The sequence below is a fragment of the Ornithorhynchus anatinus genome, chromosome X5 (genome assembly GCF_004115215.2).
Source record: "Ornithorhynchus anatinus isolate Pmale09 chromosome X5, mOrnAna1.pri.v4, whole genome shotgun sequence".
NCBI classification, from domain to species: Eukaryota; Metazoa; Chordata; class Mammalia; order Monotremata; family Ornithorhynchidae; genus Ornithorhynchus; species Ornithorhynchus anatinus.
This window is the reverse complement of record NC_041753.1, coordinates 68,248,476-68,273,040: the sequence shown is the minus strand read 5'-3', so window position 1 is coordinate 68,273,040 and position 24,565 is coordinate 68,248,476. Positions and strand designations below refer to the sequence as shown.

Below are 24,565 nucleotides of genomic sequence, written 5' to 3'. Positions count from 1 at the left end.
CACAGTCTTCATCCTCATTTTACAGATGAGGTCACTGAGGCACAGAGAAATTAAGTGACTTGCCCACAGTCACACAGCTGACAGGTGGCAGAGCTGGGATTCGAACTCATGAGCTCCGACTCCAAAGCCCAGGCTCTTTCCACTGAGCCACGCTGCTTCTGTCACGGATCGCTGTGTGCGGTAAACATATTAACCTTGGGCAAGTCACCGCACTTCTCTGGGCCTCAGTTTCCTCATCTGTAAAATGGGGTAAGACTTTGAGCCCCCTACGGGACGTGGACCGTGTCCAACTTGATTAGCTTATATCTACCCCAGCACTTAGTGCCTGACTTTTTAAGCATTTAAAAAATACCACTTAAAAAAAAAAAAGTAACTTCGGGTGGGATTCCAAGGGATTTGACTAGGACAAATAATGAAAAAGAATTTGGGTTTTGTATATGGCAGGCCAAATAAATGTATCTTCCACAGGCGTCCCCAGTCAGGGTCACCTTCATTTTGCTCGAACTACGTCAAATGATTGTAAATAGAGCTGGGCAGTTCTCTGAGGAACAGTGATGAGATTGAAATCTTTGATGTTTTTTGGGGGGGGCGGGCAGTGGGTTTATGGTATTTAAGTTCTTACTATTTGCTAAGTACTGTACAAAGCACTGGGGTCGCTACAAGCTAATAATGTTGGTATTTGGTATCTGTTAAGCGCTTACTATGTGCCGAGCACTGTTCTAAGCGCTGGGGTAGACACAGGGGAATCGGGTTGTCCCACGTGGGGCTCACAGTCTTAATCCCCATTTTTACAGATGAGGTAACTGAGACCCAGAGAAGCGAAGTGACTTGCCCACAGTCACACAGCTGACAAGTGGCCGAGCCGGGATTCGAACCCATGACCTCTCACTCCAAAGCCCGTGCTCTTTCCACTGAGCCACGCTGCTAATCAGGTTGGACACAATACGTGTCCCACGTGGGGCTTCTGATCTTAATCCCCATTTTCCAGATGAGGAAATTGAGGCCCAGAGAAGTGAAATGATTTGCCCAAGGTCACCCAGTAGACAAATGGCTGAGCTGGGATTAGAACCCAGGTCCTTCTGACTCCCAGGCCCACGCTCTATCCACTAGGCCACGCTGCTACTCTTGGTTGAAACGGAAATAGATTTTGCGGTCTCGGATTAATCGCCAGATCACCCATTGGAAATCCATCTCACAGAATTTATTGTAATTTGAGGTGATGCCATTTAATTGCTTAAGGAAAATTTCATCTGATATCACACAGTCTGGATTAATTTGCAGAGCGCCTACCAGAGATGTAGAACAGCACTCATGTCCAGATCGGTAGTTTATTGCTTTTTATTAATGTTTGTCTCCCTGTCTAGACCGTAAACTCTCTGTGGGCAAGGATCATGTCTACCAACTGTAATAATGATAATAATAATGTTGGTATTTGTTAAGCGCTTACTATGTGCCGAGCACTGTTCTAAGCGCTGGGGTAGATACAGGGTAATCAGGTCCCATGCGGGGCTCACAGTCTTAATCCCCATTTTCCAGATGAGCTAACTGAGGCACCGAGAAGTTAAGTGACTTGCCCAAAGTCACACAGCTGACAAGCGGCAGAGCCGGGATTAGAACCCATGACCTCAAACTCCTAAACCCGTGCTCTTTCCACTGAGCCATGCTGCTTCTCTATATATTTTTATATATTTTATATATATATTTTATATATATTTTCTCTACTGTGCTATATGGGACTCTCCCAGCACTTAGTATAGTGTTCAGCACACAGTAAGCACTCAATCGGTGCTATTGATCGAGTGACTTTCAGGGAGCCTGGAGAAAAATTGGACAGGATGGTCTGCGGGGAATAAGTAAAATAGCTTCTGCCACTGTATTCTGTTTTGTCTTCCGGGCAAACTCTCCTTCTGAGTCAGAGAGATGGGGTTTTGGTGGGATTTCACTTGGGCGCTTGGAGTTTGGATTTGGGCAAAGACCAGTGCGAAGAAGGTAGCGATCCTCAACTCTTACCGTCTTTTCGTTCAAACTGTTGTCGTGCGTCTTTCCTCTTGATTTTAACTTGCCTGAGTGACCTCAGCAATTCCAATTCATCCTCAATTCAGAGGATCTGGGCTGTAGTATTTAAGGACCCTTCTTATCAGGATTGAGTGTTAGTAACTAAAACTGTTTCATTCTGGACAGATGGAGAGGGGATTATTTGGGGTTCAAGCATTTTCGGATCCTTCTGGAGCGGTGCGTTTGTTAATTACCGAGCTCGAGATGATAATTCATTACTCTAATTGAAAACCGAATATTTCGATGAAAGATCATCACTCTGTCGTAAAATAAAGTATGATGATGTGATTTCTGTTCATCCAGCGATGAAGTCAGATTTGGTTTGAGACTCTCCCAAGGCAGTTTGTGGTTTTGTGACATTTACGTGGCTGCACATACATTTTATAAACAAGTTTTATCATTTTTGATTTTTTTGGTCATCAGGTCTATTTACAAATAGTATTCCTTCCCTATCAAATCCATGTGAGGGTTTGTTAAAAGTCTAGGCAAGGGGGTTGAGTTTTCCTTTTATGAAAGGCATTCTAGTTGCATTTTTGGAATTTCTGCATTTTTATGAAAACTGTTCAATCCTTTACTGAGGACTGGGGATTTACCCTTCTCCCCGCTTCTAGACTGTGAGCCCGCTGTGGGCAGGGATTGTCTCTCTTTATTGCTGAATTGTACTTTCCAAGCGTTTAGTACAGTGCTCTGAGGTTCTGAACAGTTGAAAGTGTTTGAAAAAAACAATTCAGGGCACATGCCAAAATAAAGAAAATCTATTTTGGTGAACTTTCAGGATAAAACTAAGTGGAACGAAATAGTTTCAAGCTCGATTTTACCATGAAATAAAACGCTGGGAAATTTCCTCTGCCTAGAATTAAATTCAAAATTCTCGCCCTCCTCCCCAGCCTTACTGTTTTCTTCAGCCTCTCACTTTCCTCCTCCCCCTGTGCCGTCAACACGCTCTAATTCTCCTCCGTACCCCTTAGTCGTCGCCCCATCTCCCTCCTCCGATTCCCCCAACGCTCTTGAACAGGCTCTCTCTGTGCCTTTAGATTGTAAGCTCGTTGTGGGCAGGGAATATGTCTGTTTATTGTTCTGTCGGACTCTCCCAAGCGCTTAGTACGGTGCTCTGCACACAGTAAACGCTCAATAAGTGCAATTCAAGGAACGGGCACTGTCAACTTCCTCCCTACCAAGTCTTCTCCACCCCTTGCAATCTGGCTCGTGCCTCTTACCCTCACCAAGGTCTCCAGTGACCCTCCCTTGGGTTCTCTGGATGGGCTCTACTCTCTCCTGACTTTTGGCTTCAAAACCCTAAATCTGCTTTCCCCGTCTTTAGGTTTTGGTTCTCTTTGCCTATAAATTCCTCATTCAGTCGTATTTATTGAGCGCTTACTGTGTGCAGAGCACTGGACTAGGCGCTTGGAGTGTACAGTTCGGCAACAAAGAGGGTAAATCCTCAGCCCTCACTGCAAACTGTACTCTGCTCTCGACCTTCTCACCGCCATTCATTCAATTGTATTTATTGAGCGCTTATTGTGTGCAGAGCATTGTACTAAGCGCTTAGGAGAGTACGCTTACAATATATTCCCTGCCCACAACGAGCTTACGGTGTAGTCCCTCGCTCCCAAGCTCTCCCTAGACTGAACTTTCCTGTCCCCACCAAATCATCTTCAAAACCCTACTAAAACCCTACCTAAATATCTCGTATCTGCTCCAGTGCTTAGAACCAGTGCTTGGCACATAGGAAACGCGTTATCATCGTACTATATTTGCATTACTTCCCAATAATAAGAATTATGGTATTAAGCCAGGTACCGTACTAACCGCTGGGGTGGATAGAAGCAAATCGGGTTGGACGCGGTCCCTGTCCCACGTGGGGCTCCCAGTCTCAATCCCCATTTTACTGATGAGGTACCTGAGGGCCAGAGAAGTGAAGCGACTCGCCTTAGGTCACACAGCTGACCATCGGAGCCAGGATCAGAACCACCCCCCCCCCCCATGACCTTCTGACTCCCTGGCCCGGACTCTCTCCACTACGCCGTGCTGCTTCCTGCTGTATTCTTTCCCTTCTTCCTGCTCCTACTATTTGTTCGGCATATTTGTCTGTCGCCCCACCTCAAACTGTAAGTTCCTGTAGGTCGGAAGTGCATGTTTTGCCTCTGCTGTACTCATCCATGAGCTGGGTGAAGTGTGTAACACTTAGTAGGGGACTCGATAAATACCATTGATCGATTGATTGCCTCCTTGAGCTCTCAGCTGCTTTTTGACCCTGTTGGCCAATCTATTCTCTTAGAAATTCTCTCCAGCCTTGGTTTTAACCACACCGACTGCTCTGTCTCATTTTTCTTGGCCAGACCTTCTTTTTCCCCATTACCCTTCAGCTGTAGATTGCCCACAGAGTTCCGTTCCAGGTCCCCACCTCTCCTTTTATTTATTTATTTAATGGTATCTGTTCAGCGCTTACTATGTGCCAGGCACTGTACTAACCACTAGAGTAGACACAAGGTAATCAGGTTGGACACGGTCCCTGTCCCACAAGGGGCTCCCAAGTCTTAATCCCCATTTTGCAGTTGAGGGAACTGAGGCCCAGAGAAGTCAAGTGACGTGCCCAAGTTCACGCAGCAGATAAGTGGCGGAGCCAGGATTAGAACCCAGGTCCTTCTGACCCCCATTCATTCATTCTCAATTGTGTTTATTGAGCGCTTGCTGGGTGCAGAGCACTGAACTAAATGCTTGGAAGAGTTCAGTGTAACAATAAACGGACACATTCCCTGCCCACAACGAGCTTACAGCGTAGAAGGGGAGGCAGGCATTAATATAAATGAATAAATTACTGATATATACATAGGTGCTGTGGGGCTGGGAGGTGAATAAAGGGAGGGACTCCCAGGCCCGGGATCTATCCACCAGACCACACTGCTTCACTGTGTGACCTTGGGCAAATCACTTCACTTCTCCGTGCCTCGGTTCTCTCATCTGTAAAATGGGGATTAAGACCGTGAGCGTCATGTGGGACATGGACTGTGTCCAACCTGATTAGCTCGTATCTACCCCAGCACTTAGGCCAGTACTAGGCACGTAGTAAGTAAGTGCTTAAATGCTATAAAAATACCAGGGATAAATACAAAAATTAAAAGCAACCCTGGGCGGGATCAAGGTCACGGGGTGGTGAGCGGCGCACGCCCTCGGCCTCCCAACCCGCCGCGTTGGAGAAAGCCTAAAGCCGTGGAAATTTCCGCCGAAACACCGTTATCGACGGCCACCCCCCGAGGCGCGTCGCCACGGCCAGCCCAGCGTTTGGGAAGCCGGAACGTCGGCTCCGGAAAGACGGGGCAGTCGGCTGAGAGACGAGGATCAGCGCCTGCTGGCCGCCTGTCGTCGGAACATCGTGCTACAGCCGCGAGGTGTGGACACCGGGCCGACGGCAGGTAGAAAACCGCTCCACCGGTTCCGTCGGCGGCGTCTGAGGTGGATAGCTGACGTAGAACGGCAAGGGCTGATCCCGAACCCTGTTTTCCCACAACGCTGCGACGACGACCGGTGCTCAGACGCCACGGCGTGGAGTCAGATACAGACGAACGAGGGAACGATTCCCAAGACGCTCTCTCCTGGAGAGGTCAGCACTGGGGCACGCTCCAGAGGTGATCAGAGGAGAAGGTCCAGCGATATTCCGGAGGCCACCTTCCAAATGTCCTCCGCTGAGAACTCGTAGCCTGCGGCAGGCCGTCTTGGCATCAGATGTACCACTGGAAGGGGAACAGCCTCTTCGTTACAGTCTCCTCAGTCTGTCCTACAGTCGGCGGCCCATCTCATCACCTTCGGGTGCCATTCCGAATACATCTCGCTCCTCCTCAGAAACTTCCAGCGGCCACCCGTTTCTTTCCACGTCCAACCGAATCTCCCCACCGCTGGTTTTCAAGGCTCGCCTCCTTACCTCTCCACTCGTTTGTCTTGCTCGTCCTTTGCGGCTTCTCCCGAGCTGGCCCGCTAAGCGTATCACCGTCTCACCTCTCCCGGGTCTGACCCATTAAGCACGCTCTGCCCCCTGCCTGGAATTCCCTCCCCTGTGAAATCCGCCAAACCTCCGTCCTTCCCCGCCTCGCCTTCAAAGCTCTCCTTAAAAGGCTACTTCCTTCAGCGGGCGTTCACCCAACCAGAATTGCGTGCAGAGCACTGAACGAGAGGTCGGGGGAGTATGGTAACGATAGACGTGACGGTCCCTGCCCTCAGAGAGCTTCCAGTTACCGAGCTAATTGCTGCCGCCTTGGTCCTGTCGTCTCTTATTCCGTATCCGTTTCTTCTATTTATTTACGTGATGACTTATGCGGTTTTGCTGATTTGGGGATATTCCATTTGTATCTGGATTATCACTCTTGTTCCTTTTGAGGGCATACAATTTGTTCTGCCTGTCTCCTTCATGGCAAGGAAGGTGGTAATGATAATAATAATAATAATAATAATAATAAGGATGGTATTAGTTAAGTACTTACTATGTGTCAAGCACTGTCCTAATCACCGGCGTAGATATAAACTAATCAGATTGGACACAGTCCCTGTCCCACATGGGGTTTACAGTCTTAATCCCCATTTTCCACACTCGGGAACTGAGGCACAGGGAAGTTAGGTGACTTCTCCAAGGTCACACGATAGACAAGTGGCGGAGGCGGGATTAGAACCCAGAAGGCAGAGGATGTGCATTCTAATTTTGCCGTATACCTTGCCCCTCAGGAAGCATTCAATATATTCTGAGGATAACGGTAGAAGCACGGAGGCAAGGGCTTCCAATAATGAAAACAATGATAATGATGGCATTTATTAAGCGCTTACTATGTGCAAAGCACTGTTTTAAGCGCTGGGGGGGGGGGATACAAGATGATCAGGTTGTCCCACGTGGGGCTCACAGTCTTAATCGCCATTTTTCAGATGAGGTAACTGAGGCACAGAGAAGCAAGTGACTTGCCCAAAGTCACACAGCTGACAAGCGGTGGAGCCGGGATTAGAACCCATGACCTGAGACCACCTGTCTGGAGATTTTTCATAACAGTGCTGTTTCTTAAAAAATAAGTCGTCATGTACGCTTTCTCGGATATAAGCAGTCAGTCAGTGGTATTTATTGAGAGCTTACTGTGCGCAGGCCGCTGTGGTAAGCACCGGGGCGAGTACAATATAACAATACGACAGATACGTTTCCTGCCCACAACGAGCTGACGGTCTAGAGGGGGAGACAGACATTCGTATAAATAAATCAATAACAGATATCTAAGTAAGTGCTGTGGGGCCGGGAGGGGGGAAGAATAAAGGGAGCAGGATAGGGTGATGTAGAAGGGAGTGGGAGAAGGGGAAAGGAGACGAACACTCCGGAAGACGTAGGGTCGGGGAAAAAGTGAGTGGTTATCGGAAGCTGTCATCGTTGCAACGGGGACCTCAGACGCTTAGTCGAAATGGCAGACTTAGAAAGGTCGTTGTTGTGGAAGCTTTTAAATTTTAATTCATAGTTGTGGTATTTGTTAAGCCGCCTACTATGTGCCGGGCACCGTCCTAAGCGCTGGGGAAGGTATGAGATAATCAGCTCCCACATGGGGCTCACAGTCTAAGTAGGAGGGAGAACAGGGATTGAATTCCCATTTTGCAGATGGAGGGAATGGAGGCACGGAGAAGTGAAGTGACTTGCCCAAGGTCACACACAGCAGGTATATGGTAGAACTGAAATTAGCACCCAGGCCCTCTGACTCACTAGGCCTCGCTGCTTCCCTATTACTATTGTGTTTACTCTTTTATAGGTCATTTCTAAAAGAGACTTTTGGTAAGGTTTTCAAGGGTGGATGATGTAGTTGAATTCAAACCCCCTGTGAAAAGTAATGATCTAGTCATCAAATTGATTCCCACCTGGCTGCTTTTTTTTTTTAATATCCTAAGTGAGAAATTAAACCATTGGTTGGCGTATTCCCCTTCAGTTATTTTGAATTTTTGTGCCAATATTTTCCCCTAGTCTCCCCCCAAATGAGAACCATTAACCTAAATATAATATCGATCCCGGAGTAGGAATTACAGTTTCGACGCTACGGTTTTGATGGGCTCGGAGTGCGGTGCAGAATAAACCTACGACGCCATTCCGATCGACCGCGGCTTAGTAGCTCGTCCCTTCCTGAACCTCTGGTTCCTTGTCGACACTGAACTTCTGGTTCAGTGTTTTCGCCGCAGAAATGAAGTGGTGTACGAGATTGAAGGAGGAGAGTGGATTTTAAGGAACCGCCCCCAACGGTCTCGCTCACCGTTTGCAACCTCCCATTTTGAAGTCACGGTAGACCAAAGCACCAGTAGATGAGCGTCTCTGCATCGTTTCCATCTCTCTCGGGCAGATTGCAAGACAAAAGGAAAGGGAAAAGAAAGGAGGTATTAAAAAGAAATTTTAAAATGAGGAAATGATAGGCGGAGATGTCTGAGACCAACTCCTCCTCCAAGCCGCCAATGCTTGCAGCGGTTTAGTCGTGTCAAGGTAGGAGCCCCACGTGAAGCGGACGAGGGTCCTGAGCATTGAGGCAGTGATTAAGTGGGATTGGCCGACGGAAGACTCAGCGGGGAATTGAGCGGGAATTATAATCATGGTATTCGTTAAGCGCTTACTGTGTACCGAGCGCTGTCCTAAACGCTGAACACTGTCCTAATGCAATGGACGGGGGAACGGTAGGTTCAGTTCTCCCCTTGCAGGACCAAGAGTCACTGCCGAGGAAGAAGAAAAAGAGCCTTCCTTTTTTTTTATGGTGTTTGTTAAGCGCCTACCGTGTGGCAGGTCCTGTACTAAGCAGTGGGATCGATACAAGCTCGTCACGTTGGACACAGTCCCTGTCCCACATGGGGGCCACGGTCTCGATCCCCATTCTGCAGATGAGGGAACTGACGCCCAGAGAAGTGAAGCGATTTGCCCAAGGTGACACAGCAGACAAGAGGCGGAGCCGGGATTAGAACCCAGGTCCTTCTGACTCCCAGGCCCGGGCTCTGCCCACCAGGCCAGGCTGCTTCCTCTGGCCTTCTGCCGCCTTCTCTGCGAGAACGCGGCTTCCGCCGGCCGAACCTCTCCCGTTCTCGGGTCTTTCCAGGGCACGTGGCAGGTGTTGACCGGAGCAAAGCAGGAGTCGTCTTAGCAGAAGCGCAGGTCATTTAAGTCCGCCTCCGCTTTCCCACCCCCACATCAGCCTTGCCCCCGGCTGACTCCCCGGCGCCAGCGCAGAGATGCGGCCGAGCGTTTCTGTGCCGAGCATCTTCCGGGAAAGGATCCTTCTGCCTCTCTGTGGATGGATGAGCGGCCGTTTCCCTCTCCTGCCGAACGTCAGCAGGAGTCCTCTTTGTCGTCTTCAAGAGGAAATGGGAATGAGAAGCAGCCTGGCTCAGTGGAAAGAGCCTGAGCTTGGGAGTCAGGTGAGCCCCACAACCTGGGACGACCCGATCACCTTGCATCCTCCCCAGCGCTTAGAACAGTGCTTTGCACATGGTAAGCACTTAACGAACACCATTATTATTATCATCATCATTATTAGAACCCAGTTCCTCCAACTCCCAGGCTGGAGTATTCTCCTTCTGTCGTATTCTACTCTCCCAAGCGCTCAGTACAGTGCTCCGCACATTTAACTTATTTATTTATTTTCAAATGGTATTTGTTAAGCACTTACTATGTTCCAGACACTGTACTAAGTACCTAATAAGCGCTTAATAAATACCACCGATTGAGCGGTCTGTCCAGCGGAGAGAGCCGGAACCTCAACAGCAAGAAGAGGTCGAGTGAGTGGGAAGCACGAAATTACATATCTGTAACTTTTTTATTTCTATTAATGTCTGTCTCCCCATCAAGACAGTAAGCTCACCGTGGGCAGGGAATGTGTCTGTTCTGTTATGTCGTACTCTCCCAAGCGCTTAGCACGCTGCTTCGCACACCGTAAGCGCTCAATAATACGACCGACTGCCTGATGGGAGACAGGGAAGAGGCAGTGAGGAGCACATCACGGGGGAGAGGCAAAAACAACGTGGCCTAATGGATGGAGTACAGGCCTGGGAGTCGGAGAACCTGGGTAAAATGGGGATTAAGACGGTGAGCCCCACCTGGGACAACCTGATGACCCTGTATCTACCCCAGCGCTTAGAACAGTGCTCTGCACATAGTAAGCGCTTAACAAATGCCAACGTTATTAAGAAAGCCAGAATGCTAAACAGGTTGCCTTGGTAAAGCTCTCAACGGTTTGGGACTTCTTGGAACGTAAGTTCCTTTAAGACTGTATCCGTGTCTTTTTGCTTTCATTTTATATGCTACCTAACCCGGCGATAGGCTCATGGGAGTATTCGGGAAATTCACTGCCAGTGAAGCAAAAGTTGGAAGGTCTCCGTCCGGTTCCCATTAGAAATCAGTCCGGATTATAAAACCGACACAGCGTCGTTGGGCAGAAAAATTAACTTTTGCCCCGACTAATCCCAGAAGGCAACGAAGGGAAGATTTCAGACTCTTTTAGTCCCACGGGATCACCCCCGTAGCTGATGGGCTTAATGTGTTTCTGGAGGCAGCTGTGGGAGGGTCTGCACTTGGGGCAAATGGGGGGATTTTCCTGAGAACGAAGCCTTTCTTTTAAAATTATCCCCTCTTCTCCCCCACCGCCCCTCCGCCTTAGGAAAAAGAATCTGATGTGGTGTTTCTGTTAGAAGAGCGAGGGTCTTTGGTGTATTACCCCTCTTTGAATGTTTCTTTCCAAACTTGGAAATTTCCAATAGGCAGCTTCCCCGTCCCCCTCCCTCCCATCCCCCCAGTTTCACGGGCTGGGACCCCCCCCCCCCCCCCCCCCCCGTGAAGATCATTCATGTGAATATGGGGGGCACAAGGCGGCCGCCAGTGGCCGTTCAGAATGAGTGTGGTATTTAAGTGCTTACTGTGTGCCAGGCACCGTACTAAGCGCTGGGGAGGATACGAGCAAATCGGGTTGGACACGGTCCCACGTGGGGCTCACGGACTCCATCCCCATTTTCCAGATGAGGTGACCGAGGCCCAGTGCAGTCACCTGCCCAAGGCCACACAGCAGACCGGTGGCGGAGGCGGGATGAGAACCCATGACCTTCCGACTCCCGGGCCCGGGCCCTCGCCGCTACGCCACGCTGCTTCTAGGGCGAGGGAGGACAGACGGAAGAAGACGAGGAGGGGGCGGGGGGATGTTGAGAGACCAAGTGCCAGATATGGCGACAGATTGGACTGTTTTCCCCTGTGACAGAAGAGATTTGAATTCCCATCTGCTGAAAGAAAGGACTTGAGAGCAGGGTGGAAGTACCAGAGAGAGAATTCAGGCATATCCCGGGAGGGGGCGGGGAGGACTTATGTAACAAACTGCTCACCTGGCACCGGTCCACGAGGAGATGGGCGCAGCCGTGCCTCGGGCCTGCCCCTCGGCAGTCCCCTTGTCCTAGGCCCACGGGGCAGCCCCAATCCACAGAAGCTTCACTTCTGGAAGCTCTTCCAAGTGGCTCGGCGGCCCGAGAATTTGCTGGGTCCGGGCGGTTCGACCTTGACCGACAGCCTTACTCCCCCCGGTCAGTTCTCTTCTCTGTTTCCAGCAAGGGCGTGTTGTAGCAGTTGGCTTTGCGCCCTGAAAATTTTCAGCCTGGTTTGGGGGAGGAAATAACATCACATTGCGGTAGGGTGATTGCCATTCTCGGGGAAGGAAGGGGATTTAAATAGCAGAACCACTTCTGGTGGCAGGGCTTCCACTCCTAAGACCTTTCATTCGATCGTATTTATTGAGCGCATAATAATAATCTGTGCAAAGCACTGTACTAAGCGCTCGGGAGAGTACAGCGCAACAGAAAACAGACACACAAATGTGTCTCCTCATCTCGTATTTATTGAGCACTTACCATGTGCAGAGCAACAGTAAACAGACACATTCCTTCTTCCTCCTCCTCCTCCTCCTCATCTCTCGTATTTGTTGAGCGCTGACCGTGTGCAGAGCACTGTACTAAGAACTTGGGAGAGTACAACAGAGCAGGCTTGGTAGACACGTTCCCTGCCCACAGCAAGCTTGCAGTCTAGTGGGGGAGGCAGACATTAATATAAATAAGTGCTCATCGACTGATTGAATATAGCTGTAGCACTATCCAAGCGTTTAAGAGGTAAAGTTTTGGAACTTTTAATTTTTTTTAACTTTCTGCCAGATAAAATGTGATTCGGCAGGTTTCTCCCCAGCCTTATTTTCTGGGCCAGGTTTGGAGGGTGTAGGTCCATTAAGACTCGAAGCCCCCGAGGGCGGGCCTGACCAGGTCTTGGCCTCTGTTGATCTCTCCCAGGGCTTAGCACACAGTCAGCACTCAGTGAATGCTATTGATTTGGGGCAGGAGGCTTGGTCAGAAATCCAGTTCAAGAGGTTGTTTCATCTTGACCAAATCGTTGGTTTTAGAAATTTCCTGAGCAACATCACGTTACCTCATCTGGAAAATGGGGATTAAAACTGTGAGCCCCACCTGGGACAACCTGATTACCAAGCAGCTTGGCTCGGTGGCAAGAGCCCGGGCTTGGGAGTCAGAGGTCATGGGTTCTAATCCTGGCTCCGCCGCTCGCCAGCTGTGTGACTTTGGGGAAGTCACTTAACTTCTCTGGGCCTCAGTTCTCTCATCTGTAAGATGGGGATTAAAACTGTGAGCCCCACGTGGGACAACCTGATCACCTTGTATCTCCCCAGCGCTTAGAACAGTGCTTGGCACATAGTAAGTGCTTAACAAGTACCACCATCATTATTATTATTATTATTGCATCTACCCCAGCGCTTAGAACAGTGCTCGGCACGTAGTAAGCGCTTAACAAACAAATAAGTAGTATCATCATCTGCCTTTCCCCTTTCCTCTCAGCTCTGTTATTTTCTGCGGCAGAACTGAAGACCATTTTTCTAAGTATGGTATCCTTAGTTCTGCGGTTCCTTTTCACTACCTCTCCTGTGTCAATTAGGCCTACTTTTGTTCCAGGAATTTGAGGGCTGAGGGCTCTGAGACCCTTGGGTGGGTTGGGTGGCGGGGGGGGAAGAGGGCGTCACTGGAGGAGGTCAGAGATCCAGGAATCCCCTCGAGAGTCCAATCTTCTTCGTCGTGAATAACTCCGATTAACTGCCTTTTTATGAAAGTGCCCAAATGGGCATTTGGCAGCATAAAGTAGAGGTTTTAAAGCTCCTTGAGGACAAGGACACCGTCCCTGCAAACTCCGTTGGGCATTCCCCAGCCCTTAGTACAGTGCTCAAGAAATCCTTGTGATCGGTTGATAAAAAGCCATTGGGCCCTACCCTTGAAGAGCTTCCGATCTATTGGAAGTCTCTTATCCCTTGCGGTCCTGAGATCAGGGCAGACTCCTCTGGCCAGGGCAGCCAGGGTTCGGACCCTACGGCGCTCAGATCCCCATTAGCAAAACTGGATTGGGTTCCAAGTCTGTGATTAGGAATTCAGGGTCATCCCCTGGCTATTATGCCATGGATTTTGGACTATCTTAGCAGAACAGATCCTGTAGTTTTTTGGTTTTTTCCCCAGAGGTTGCGCAGAATGGTAAACGGGGCCGTCCCCATCTTTTTCTTCCGAGAGCGGAATATTTGGCTTTGAGCCCAAAACGGGTGTATGGAGCTGTGGGTCATCCTCTTCCCCTCGCACCCCCTGCCCTCCCCCGCAGTGTTTGAGAAACTGATTTTGCAGCGATCCAAAGATAATAGGCATGAAATCTGAAATCTGAAAGTCATGCTGGTTGGACAATATGTTATTCAATCGACTCATCTCTAGTTGAGAAGTTTGTTTAATTCCCTTATCGCAAAAAGCCAGAACGACGTCTCCTTTTTTTACGGCTCAGTCAATCTTGGGATTATTACTGCAGAAAAAGGGAATGGATCGTCACATTCTGCATCTCACCCAGAGTCGCAGTAAGCCCCGAACTATTAGGCGCCAAATCGGTCGGGCTCTCTGTGGCTTCGCTGTCCACCCTTCGTCGTTTCCCGACTCTGTATTACGGCGGTCTCGATAGGGCAGCGAAAGCGTTGGGTTGTCGAGAGGCTGGTGTAGACGGACCCTCAGGCTCGGTTCTCCTCTGCCTGACAATCTGTCAGATTGGGAGGAGTCGGAATAATTTGATTATTAAGAAAAAGGATAGGTTACAGACCCTCGTGGAGAGCTTGTCTCAATTCAAAGCTACTTATGTAATGAAAAATTTAGAAGCACTTAGTGCTTTTAAGCAAATATCCGGGTCCTAGGGGAGAGTAATTAAACTGGGTGTGGAGGGTTCACTTGTTATTTTTCCTCATCCTAAGAAATGGCAGGCTTGTGTATTTTTTCCTTCGGTCTTCAATTTTCTCAAATAGCAGATAATCACTTTAGGATCCTGGACCAAGTGATTTTAGCACATTACTCAAGAAACCAATTAGGATATCCATAGTTGCTTTATAAAGGCCCTTGAAATTACCCACTACCCAGGGAGCCTCTGTGCTTAAAATAGGGCTTCCAAAATAAACCTTTGTTGTCTGCGAAGAGGTTTCATGATTGTCTGCAAAGGGGAATGCCTTTTTTTTTTTTCTACTAGATATTGGCAAGTTGGTTTTCTACCAGGAGGCACATGGTATTTCTTGCAGGGTAATGAAAAGTTAACGTGTTTACCTTTGAGTCACCGTGAGGGTCTTTCAGTCACCGGGTAGCTTTTACGGGGAAAAACAAACATTCGTTATACAGGGCTTGGGCCATTCCCTTGGTCGGCATGGGTTTTTCTCCTAAACGCTCCCTACTTGCGTTACATTGGAACTAAAGATTTTTGGATAAAGGCACTGATGTAGATTGGTAGAGCTAGGCCCCCATTCCGAGTGGTTAATTTGAGACTTTTAAAATCTAATGCCATCTTGTGTGCGTGTGTGTGTGTGTGTGTGTATCTCTTTTGGCTACAGTCCTACTACTTATGTAATGGATGAAGATGAACCTCGTTTCCCGGAAGAAGTCGATTACAGCGCAGACAGTGACGACGAACAGGACACCGAATTAGCCGAAAACACTGTGGATTTTGAATCGTGCGTTCACGAAGACTCGGTTTCTGCCTCACGATCGTCAAGAACTTAACTTCCCGGAGGCTTCTGCCTTTTTACATTAAAAACATCGAAGAAATCAAACATCTAGGTTTCCATCCAGCGGGGAACCCCAGGGATCACCTTTTCGAAGAGGCTGCCTCGAAGAGACAAGTAACCGGGGGCTAGTTTGATCGAACGATTAATAAATGCGCTTTTAGTTTCCCGATCCAATTGACATTTGTTCTGGTCGAAGGAATTTGGTGCTCTCATTTAGCATTGAACGATCAAAGATCGATCCACTTTTTAAAAACGCCTTTACATTTGATCGTATGACAGTCTGTCTCCTTATCCTCATATCTTCTATCAAAGGGATGACCGTCGGTGTCGTGTCAGAGCAGAGAATCTAACTCCAAATTCCTCGTGGTCCTAGATTCTTCAAAAACAGTGCATACGGACAGGGATCTCGTGGGGGTGTGCTTATCTGTGGCTCCGTGGCTGTCGGAGATAAGATATTTAATTCTTTGGATTCCTGTTGAATGTGCGATTGCGTTTGAAGAAATCCAGGGCTTGCTCTGAAGCTGTTTCACTCTACAGTTGCAACATCAAGCAGATGAAAATTTAATTTATACAATGTTGCACTTGTTTCTTCCCTCCCTTAATATTCCGCCGATGTGGTTTTCGGCCCAATCGATGCTAAATTTGTAAAGAAAGCCACACACGAGCGCACGTTTGTAAAAATTTACGTGTGCAAAACGATACGATCACTCCACTCGTTGGAGGCTCTTTATGGTAGTGGTGCACCTGTGTCTACCATGAATTATACATTTGGGCCGCTCTCTTCTCTGAAACTACATCTCGTGAGAGACAGCTGAAGTTGATCACTAGAGTCATGAGAGTTTGTTTAATATGAAGCTTAAGGGAAAAAAAAACAAAACACATTTACCCAGTGAGGACGTTGCTAAGCTGTGGTTAAATGTGCATGTTGTTGTTGTCTATTCAGCTACACATTTGTTTACACATTTTCTTCTTTAATATTGCATGTGCTATATACTCCATCGATATAATCTAACCGGTGTAAAGAACCGCATCTGTGTCGGGTAGAGAAACAGGATGGACATTTTGTGTTGGGACATAGATTTATTGAGCGCCGGCTTGGTGCGGTGCACTATACGAGGCACCTGGGAGGTACAGAATAACGATAATAATAATAATAATTGTGGTTTTGTCAAGCGCTTACTATGTGCCAGGCACTGTGCTGAGCGCTGGGGTAGATACAAGCTAATCGGGGTTGGGCACAGTCCATCCGTGTCCCACATGGGGCTCACAGACTTACCCCTCATTTTCCGGGTGAGGTAACCGAGGCCCAGAGGAGTGCCGTGACTCCCCCCGAGGTCACACGGCAGACAGGCGGCAGAGCCGGGATCGGAACCCGGGTCCTTCTGACTCCTAGGACTGTGCTCCGTCCGCTAGGCCGGGCTGCTTCCCGAGCACGGGCTCGTTCTGGGCGGGGACCGTGTCTGCTGATTCTGTTGGACTGTCCTCCTCCCAAGTGCTCAGCCCAGTGCTCCGCCCACAGTAAGCGCTCCATAAGTAGACGTCGATTGATAGACACGTGAATGCTCAGGAAAGTGTCCTTAAGTTCACGCGGGAGACTGTTACGGTCCTGATTTGTGTATTCATTCCTCACCGTTGAATTTTTAACATTTCTGCCAAGCGTTTTTCGAGTTCAGCTTTCGTTACAGCGCACAAGATCTCTACCTGACGGGTTTTTGACAAGACCTTTGCACCCAGAGTTGGACACGGTGACTTCTTAAGTCACTTGGAACTCCAGCTAGAATTCTGCCGTGTTCCAGTCCATCTCCAGAAATTTTTCTGGCAACTCCTGGAATAGAACATTTTTAGACTTAGGTTTACAAAAGGAGAGACTTGTTTGTATTTCAGGGTCCGTTTCATTTCCCGGCGAAAAAGGGATCTTGTATTCATTTGATACGTACACCCACAAAGTGGAGTAAAATTGTTTTAAGGCTTTGGAGAGGAAGAAATGGAGACGGAATCATCCGCAACTGTTTGCTCCCCCGTGGATTTTTCCCCACTGCTTGCAAACGTGCTCATGTCTCCCCTACCCTAAAAAAAACCCTCCCCTGACCCCACGGCTCCCTTCAGGTCTCGCCCCATCTCCCTCCTACCGTTCCTCTCCGAACTCCTTGAGCGAGTGTTCTACACCCGCTGTCTCAAGTTTCTCTCCTCCGCTTCTCTCCTCGACCCCCTCCATTCCGGCTTCCGTCCCCTTCGCTCCACCGAAGCCGCCCTCTCAGAGGTCACCGATGATCCCCTTCTGGACGGATCCAACGCTCTCCACTCCGTCCTCCTCCTCCTCGACCTCTCAGCTGCCTTCAACAGTTGACCTCCCCCTTCTCCTGAAAGCGTGAGCCAACCTCGACTTCACCGGCACTGTCCTGTCCCGGTTCTCCTCCTCTCTCTGGCTGATCATTCCCATGCTCTTTCGCGGGCTCCTCCTCTGCCTCCCACCTCCTAACTGTGGGGATCCCTCAAGGCTCAGTTCTGGCTCCCCTTCTATTCTCCATCTCCACCCACTCCCTTGGAGAACTCCTTCTCTCGATGCGTATGATTCCCAAATCTCCATCCGCAGCCCTGATCTCTCTCTCCCTCTCTGCCATCTTGCAGTTCTTCCTGCTTTCAAGACATCTCTACTTGGATGTCCCGCTGACATCTCAAGCTTATCATGTCCTAAACAGAACTCCTTATCTTCCCACCCGACCCCTGTCCTCCCCCCTATTTTCCCATCGCTGTAGACAGCACCATCATCCTTCCTGTCCCCCAAGCCCGTAACTTTGGCATTATCCTTGACTCCTGTCATTCAAGCCACATATTCGGGCCATCACTAAATCCCATCGGTCCAACCCTCACGACATCCCTAAAATCCACCCTCTCCTCTCCATCCATTTCTGCTACCACGTGAATCCAGGCGCGTATCCTATCCCGCCTTGTCACTGCATCTGTCTCTTCGCCGACTCCCCTGCCTCCTGTCTCTCCTTACTCCAGTCCACACTTGACTCTGCCGTCCACCGGTCGTCCATGCACCTTCACGTCAAACAAACTCCTTGCAGTCGGCTTGAAAGCATTCAGTCTCCTCCTACCTTACCGTGCTGTTCTCCTACTCCAACCCAGCCCGAGCACTTTGCTCCTCTAATGCCAATCTACTCACTGAACCTCCATCTCATCTACCTCGCCGCCGACCTCTCGCCCACGTCCCGCTTCCGGTCTGGAATGCCCTCCCTGTTGATATCCGACGGACTCCTCTCCCCACCTTTGAAGCCTTATCGAAGGCACGTCTCCTCCGAGAGGCCTTCTCCGACAAAGCCCCCCTTTCCTCTTCTCCCATTCCCTTCCGCGTCGCCCTGGCCGTTGGATTTCCTCCCTTCCTTCACCCCTCGCTCCCCTCCCGGCCCCACGGCACTTATGTACATATCCATAATTTATTTATTTATATTCATGTCTGTCTCCCCCTCTAGACTGTAAGCTCCTTGTGGGCAGGGAACGTGTCTCCCCACTCTGTTACAGTGTACTCTCCCGAGCGCTTAGTACAGTGCTCTGCACCCAGTAAGCGTTCAATAAATACAATTGATTGTTGGATTTTCTTATATCTACCCCAGCGCCTAGTACAGATACGACCGTTATTATCGTTAGTATGCCCTTGAATGATTCGGGGGAATCAGTGAGGAAGGAGCCTTGATGAATTGCCGAGTGAAATGAATTCCCCCCGCACAAGCTAGGAGCTCCCAATTGGAGTTCACGTTGGCTGAGAGAAGGTTGAATTGGCCACTCGTCACGCTGATCCAGTTGAATCAGATGCGGAAACTCATCCGGGGTGTAAAAAGAAGACATCGCCACTTCGCCCATCCCCGGAATAGACAACAGATTGGCAGGTGTCCCGCTCTCCCCCCTCCCCCCGGCCCCACTTGTGAAGTATTGAAAGACTAGGAGTGGAAAGGCCAAGCTCTTTATGAATGAAAAGTAGCTAATTTAGAACAAAGGGGGAATGAGTCAATGACTTTTGTATGTCAACACTGCGGAAGCTCCATCGAGACTGGCGTGGAATTTCATCTGTTTTTGAGTACTTTTAGTAAGAAGATAATGCGACTATAACTTTAAATACTGAACCAAGATGGGTACGTTTCCCTTTCCAAAAATCCCAGGAGATTCAAAAACAGATAGGTTCAGAAGTGGCTGCAAAAACTAAAACTTCGTGTTTTCTAGAGGCTTAAGAAAGGCACAGAATTTATTTTTCCCGTTCTTTTGCCGTTCTTAGTTTTAAAGGGTCACACCGAAGCCGGTCGCTCAACTGGAGACAGTAATGATAATGATGATGATGATAACTACTGTGGTACTTGTTAAAGCACTGAGTATTTTTTTTAATGTTATTTGTTAAGCCCTTACTATCTGTTAAGCGCTGTTCTGAGCACTGGGGCAGATACAGGTTCATCAAGTTGGACGGCAGTCCCTGTCTCGCAGGGTGCTCCCACTCTTTAAATCCCCATTTTATAGACGAGGGACATGAGGTCCAGAGAAGTGAAGTGACTTCCCCAAGGTCACACAGCGGGCAAAAGCGGCGGAGCCGGGATTCAAGCCCCGGTCCTTCTGACTCCCAGACCCGGGCTCTCTTCACTAAGCCTCGCTGCTTCTCAACCCAGAGTTTATAAATTGAATTCTGCTCTCCAGCTCAGAAGAGAAGAGACGCCATTCTATGCCAGAAGCATTTTAATGAGAAATAAGTCTGCTCTTCCTTTATAGTTTTATGTGACGGGCAACCACTGAGTCTTGCAGGAGGTGTGGATAATGGTGATTGTTTTCAGACCTGTTTCTTTGGGGGACTTTTAGTCCCCCAAGGTTAATGTGCCTGTAGGCCGGCAACCCCAAGTGACACCTTCCCCTATTCCCCATCTGCAGGCGGGACCAGTTGTGTGTGAATAGAGCTGTTCATTGTCGGGGCTGAGGGTCCGAAGGACCCAAAAACCAAGACACCCAAGACCTCGGGATGGGGAGAGAGATCCCCGGCACACACTCAGGCGCCCATTCCTGCCCCCTCCCCGCCCCCCGACTGCATTACACACCTGATATTGCTCACTTCCTTCTCCACCCAAACCGTCTGTCTACCGGACAAGCCTAGGATGCGTCTGTGTGTTATATACGCTTGGCATGACCATTCAGACGAGCGCCTCTCTGCCACTGCACGTATCCGATCTCTAGATCGGCTCCTAGGTGACCAGCCACACCGTCGTGGTGTGTATCGGCGGCCGGGTTGGGGAAGAGAGGCCCGCGAGTCTCTCCGGGTAATCGTCGAGAGGTCTTCAGCCTTATCGCACGCAACCCGGCCGTTATCGGGCGGGAGACTCCCCTTAGGGTCATCTCGACGTAGGTTTAATGTTGGACAGAGTTCATTGCTTCCCCCATCGCTGCTGTTTGTTTTCCACGACAAAATGGCGGGTTCTTGAGATGCGCATCAGGATTTGATCAGCTCTCAAAAGTCAGCGGCGGTAGCTAGAGGATCAACGCACAACACTGGCTTGTTTCTCCTTCTTGTCCACGCATACGGGATCCTGCCTCGGGTTCAGTATCTCTCTCGACCAGTCCCTTGTCACGTGCCAACTTTTGTATGTTGTCAACAGATGTGGAAGTTATCCAAGTCCTTCCCGTAAGGAATTGTTCATTCGAACAGTGCAGCGAGCACTCCCGTTGAATACGACTCTTCGCTGTAAACCCTTGTAATGGATATAATTGTGGAAATATTGTTATGCATGCCCCGGGAATAAATTGAACAACGGCGACTCACTGTACAGTAAAGAACTCACAATCCCTCTGTGGCCATATACTTTTCATCATATGGAAAATAAAATCTTTGTTTAACTTGGCTAATTCTTCTTCTCGTTTGGAGACTTCAGCTTTGGAAAATAAACTTCTAGCTATTTGGATTCTGAAAGCCAAGGGACATTTTCCTTCAGATGCCTGTCCAGATTTGTGGTAAACAGTAGAATGACACTATCGAAAATAAAGGGAGTTTGGCGGTTCTCATACTGATGATAATACTACTCATGGTATTTGTTAGAGTGCTTACCGTGTGCCAGGCACTATACTGAGATCTGGGGTGGATACAAGCAGTTCGGGCTGGACGCAGTCCCTGTCCCACATGGGGCTCACAGTCTCAATCCCCATTTTCCAGAGGAGGTAACCGAAGCCCAGAGAAGTGAAGTGACTTGTCCAAGGTCACATAGCAGGCGAGTGGCGGAGCCGGGATTAGAGCCCGGGTCCTTCTGACTCCCAGGCCCGGGCTCTGTCCACTAGACTACAGTAGAGAAAACTCGAAGGATGGGCCACCATCTCTGTTGTATTAACTCTCCCAAGCGCCTAATGCAGTGTTCTGCACATACTAAGCGCTCATAAATGCCACCGTCATCCCAATTGTGGCATTTAAGCACTTACTAGGGTCCGAGCACTATTAAGTGCTGAGGTAGATACAAGATCATCAGATCAGACAGTCTGTGTCCCACACGGGGTTCCCAGTCCAAGGGGGAGGGAAAACAGGTATTCATTAATTCATACAATCTTATTTCTTGAGCACTTACTCCGTGCAGAGCACTGTACTAAGTACTTGGGAGAGTACAATACAGCAATCAACAGGCACATTCCCTGCCCAATTGATTCTCCAATGTACAGGTGAGGAAACGGGCACAGAGAAGTCAATTATCGCGCCCAAAGTCACACAGCGGGCAAGAGGTGAAGGGGCAAGCCGGGATTTGGAATCCAGGTCTTCTGACTTCATTTGGGCATGCTGTTTTTTCAAAAATGTGTGTATATATATATACACACACACACACACCCCTCCACCCCCACTCCACCAATTAGAGAAGCAGTGTGGCTTAATGGAAAGAGCCTGGGCTTCGGCGTTAGAGGTCGTGGGTTCTAATGCCAGCTCCGCCACCTATCAGCTGTGTGACTTTGGGCAAGTCACTTCACTTCTCTGTACCTCAGTTACCTCATCTGGAAAATGGGGATTAAGACTGAGCCCCACGTGGGACAATCTCATTACCTTGTGTCTACCCCAGCGCTTAGAACAGTGCTCGGCACATAGTAAGCGCTTAGCAAATACCATCGTGAGCCCGTTGTTGGGCGGGGATTGTCTCTGTTGCCAAATTGTACATTCCAAGCACTTAGTACAGTGCTCTGCCCACAGTAAGCACTCAATAAATACAATTGAATGAATGAATGAATATTATAAAGAGGAAAGGGGCTTGTGGAAGCTGAAAAATAATCATTTTAAACTCCGAATTTAAATGTGGTTTCAGGTTTTCCGGACTCGCTTTTGGGTAATTCCCAGCGGTACGACGCGTCCACTTTGGAGGAAAGGACGTGAGGAAGTTCTGAGTCATTTTAAAATGAGTTACAGTGGAAGGTCTGTGTGGGAGAACACCTGCAGTGCATGCTACGCCGAACGCTCTTCACGCCCTGACCTTTTTCACTCTCAAACCCCATAAAATTTGAGTGTAATGGCAAATTCCAAAGTTCTAACCAGTCGACGGGCACCCGTCGGTTAAAAGAGCAGGCGTTGCGGCAGAGCTCGGCTCTCGTAAATTAGCCGATCCCAGGAAAGCATCGAGAAACAGCGTGGCCTGGCGGAAAGAGCACGGTCCTGGGAGTCAGGGGACCCGGGTTCTAATCCTAACTCCGCCCCGATCTGCTGTGTGTCCTTGGGCAATTCACTGCACTTGGCTGGGCCTCGGCTTCTTCATCCGTAAAATGGGGATTCAAAATCTGTCCGCTCCCCTACTTCTACTGGGAGCCCCATGAGGGACAGGGACTCTATCCAAGCTGATTGTCTTGTATTTAGCTTAGGGCTTCGTATAATCCTCGGTGCTTAACGACAATCAATCGATCATATTTGATGAGTGCTTTCTGGGTGCAGAACCCTGTGCTAAGTACTTGGGAGAGTGCTATGGTAGACACATTCCCTGCCCACAAGCAGCCTACAGGGTAGAGGGGAGCTTATTATTGCTATTAGAGTACTTTTCTGGCCCCTTTCCATTCAGAGGGAACATTATTCAAACACCGGCGGTGTTTGAGAAGCAGCGTGGCTGAGTGGAAAGAGCCCAGGCCTGGGAGTCAGAAGACCCGGGTTCTATAATAATAATGATGGTATCGGTTAAGCGCTTACTGTGTGCCAGGGTTGCATGCCAGCAAATCGGGTTGGACCCAGTCCCTGTCCCACATGGGGCTCACAGTCTCCATCCCCATTTTACAGATGAGGTCACTGAGACCCAGAGAAATGAAGTGACTCGCCCAAGGTTACACAGCAGACAAGGGGCGGAGCCGGCATTAGAACCCATGACCTTCTGACTCCCAGGCCCGGGCTCTATCCACAACGCCATGCTGCTTTTCCTCCTTGTTCCGCTACTCGTCTGCTGTGTGACCTTGGGCGAGTCACTTTACTTCTCCATACCTCAGTAACCCCATCTGTAAAATGGGGATTCGATCTTACTCCCTCTTACGTCGACCATGAGCCCCATGGCGGAGAGGGACTGTGTCCGCCCCGATTAACTTGGTCCAGCCCTTAGAACGGTGCTTGGCACATAGTAAGCGCTCAACAAACACCGTCATTATTATTATTATCCACCCCAGCGCTTTGCACATAGTAAGCGCTTACAAAGCACCACATTTCTTATTAATGGTTAAAAGGGGAAAGGTGTGTTCCTCTCACATTTCCCTATAATAATCCATTATGGACTGTTCCTGTGTGACTTTACCTAAATCCCTGCTGATCTTTTGCTCTGCTCAACCTCTTATGGGGAATGAATTCCATATGTTCGCCACCTGCTCTATGAAGAACCGTCAAGAAAGAGAGCATTCTGAATAATTTACCTCTCCGTTTACATCGAATGTCAGGTTGTTCGGGTGTGGGGGTCAAGAGGAGGGCAGAGAGAGGGAATGATAGTAACAATCAATAATAATTACGGTATTTGTTAAGCGCTTACTCTGTGCCAGGCAATTTACTGACCTCTGGGGTGGGTACAAGCAAAATGGGTTGGGGCTCACGGTCTCATTCCCCATTTTACAGATGAGGTAACTGAGGAACAGGGAAGTGAAGTGAAGTGACTTACCCAAGGTCACACAGCGGACGAGTGGCGGAGCCGGGATTAGAACCGGAGAGGGGACTGGAAGGGACTGTCAGCTCGCCGCGGGCAGGGAACGCGTCTACCAACTCCTATTGTACTCTCCCAAGCGCTTCATACGGTGCCCTGCGTGCAGTAAGCGCCCGGTGAATACCAGGGATTGATGGATCGAGAAACTGGAGACACGTGGGTCTGTGAGGAGTCCGATGTAGTAATAGAGTTGGAACATGATGAGTTCGTTCAGTCGTACTTATTGAGCGCTTACTGTGCGCAGAGCACTGTACTAAGTACTTGGGAGAG

General features: G+C 49.1%; 1 protein-coding gene across 5 annotated transcripts in view; it reads left to right on the top strand.

Annotated features, from left to right (window-relative positions):
• The window catches only part of AGTPBP1 (ATP/GTP binding carboxypeptidase 1), a 151,618-nt gene extending 136,309 nt beyond the window's left edge, over positions 1 to 15,309 (top strand). For 3 of the 5 annotated variants that reach the window (XM_029055758.1, XM_029055764.2, XM_029055766.1), the window contains one exon: positions 14,967 to 15,135. In XM_029055758.1, the coding sequence (XP_028911591.1) occupies positions 14,967 to 15,135 (169 nt within the window). Of the gene's footprint in view, positions 1 to 14,966 lie in introns of all 5 variants that reach the window. The other 2 variants (XM_029055762.2, XM_029055765.2) reach the window with 2 other exon arrangements.
• Positions 15,310 to 24,565: the final 9,256 nt, after the last annotated feature.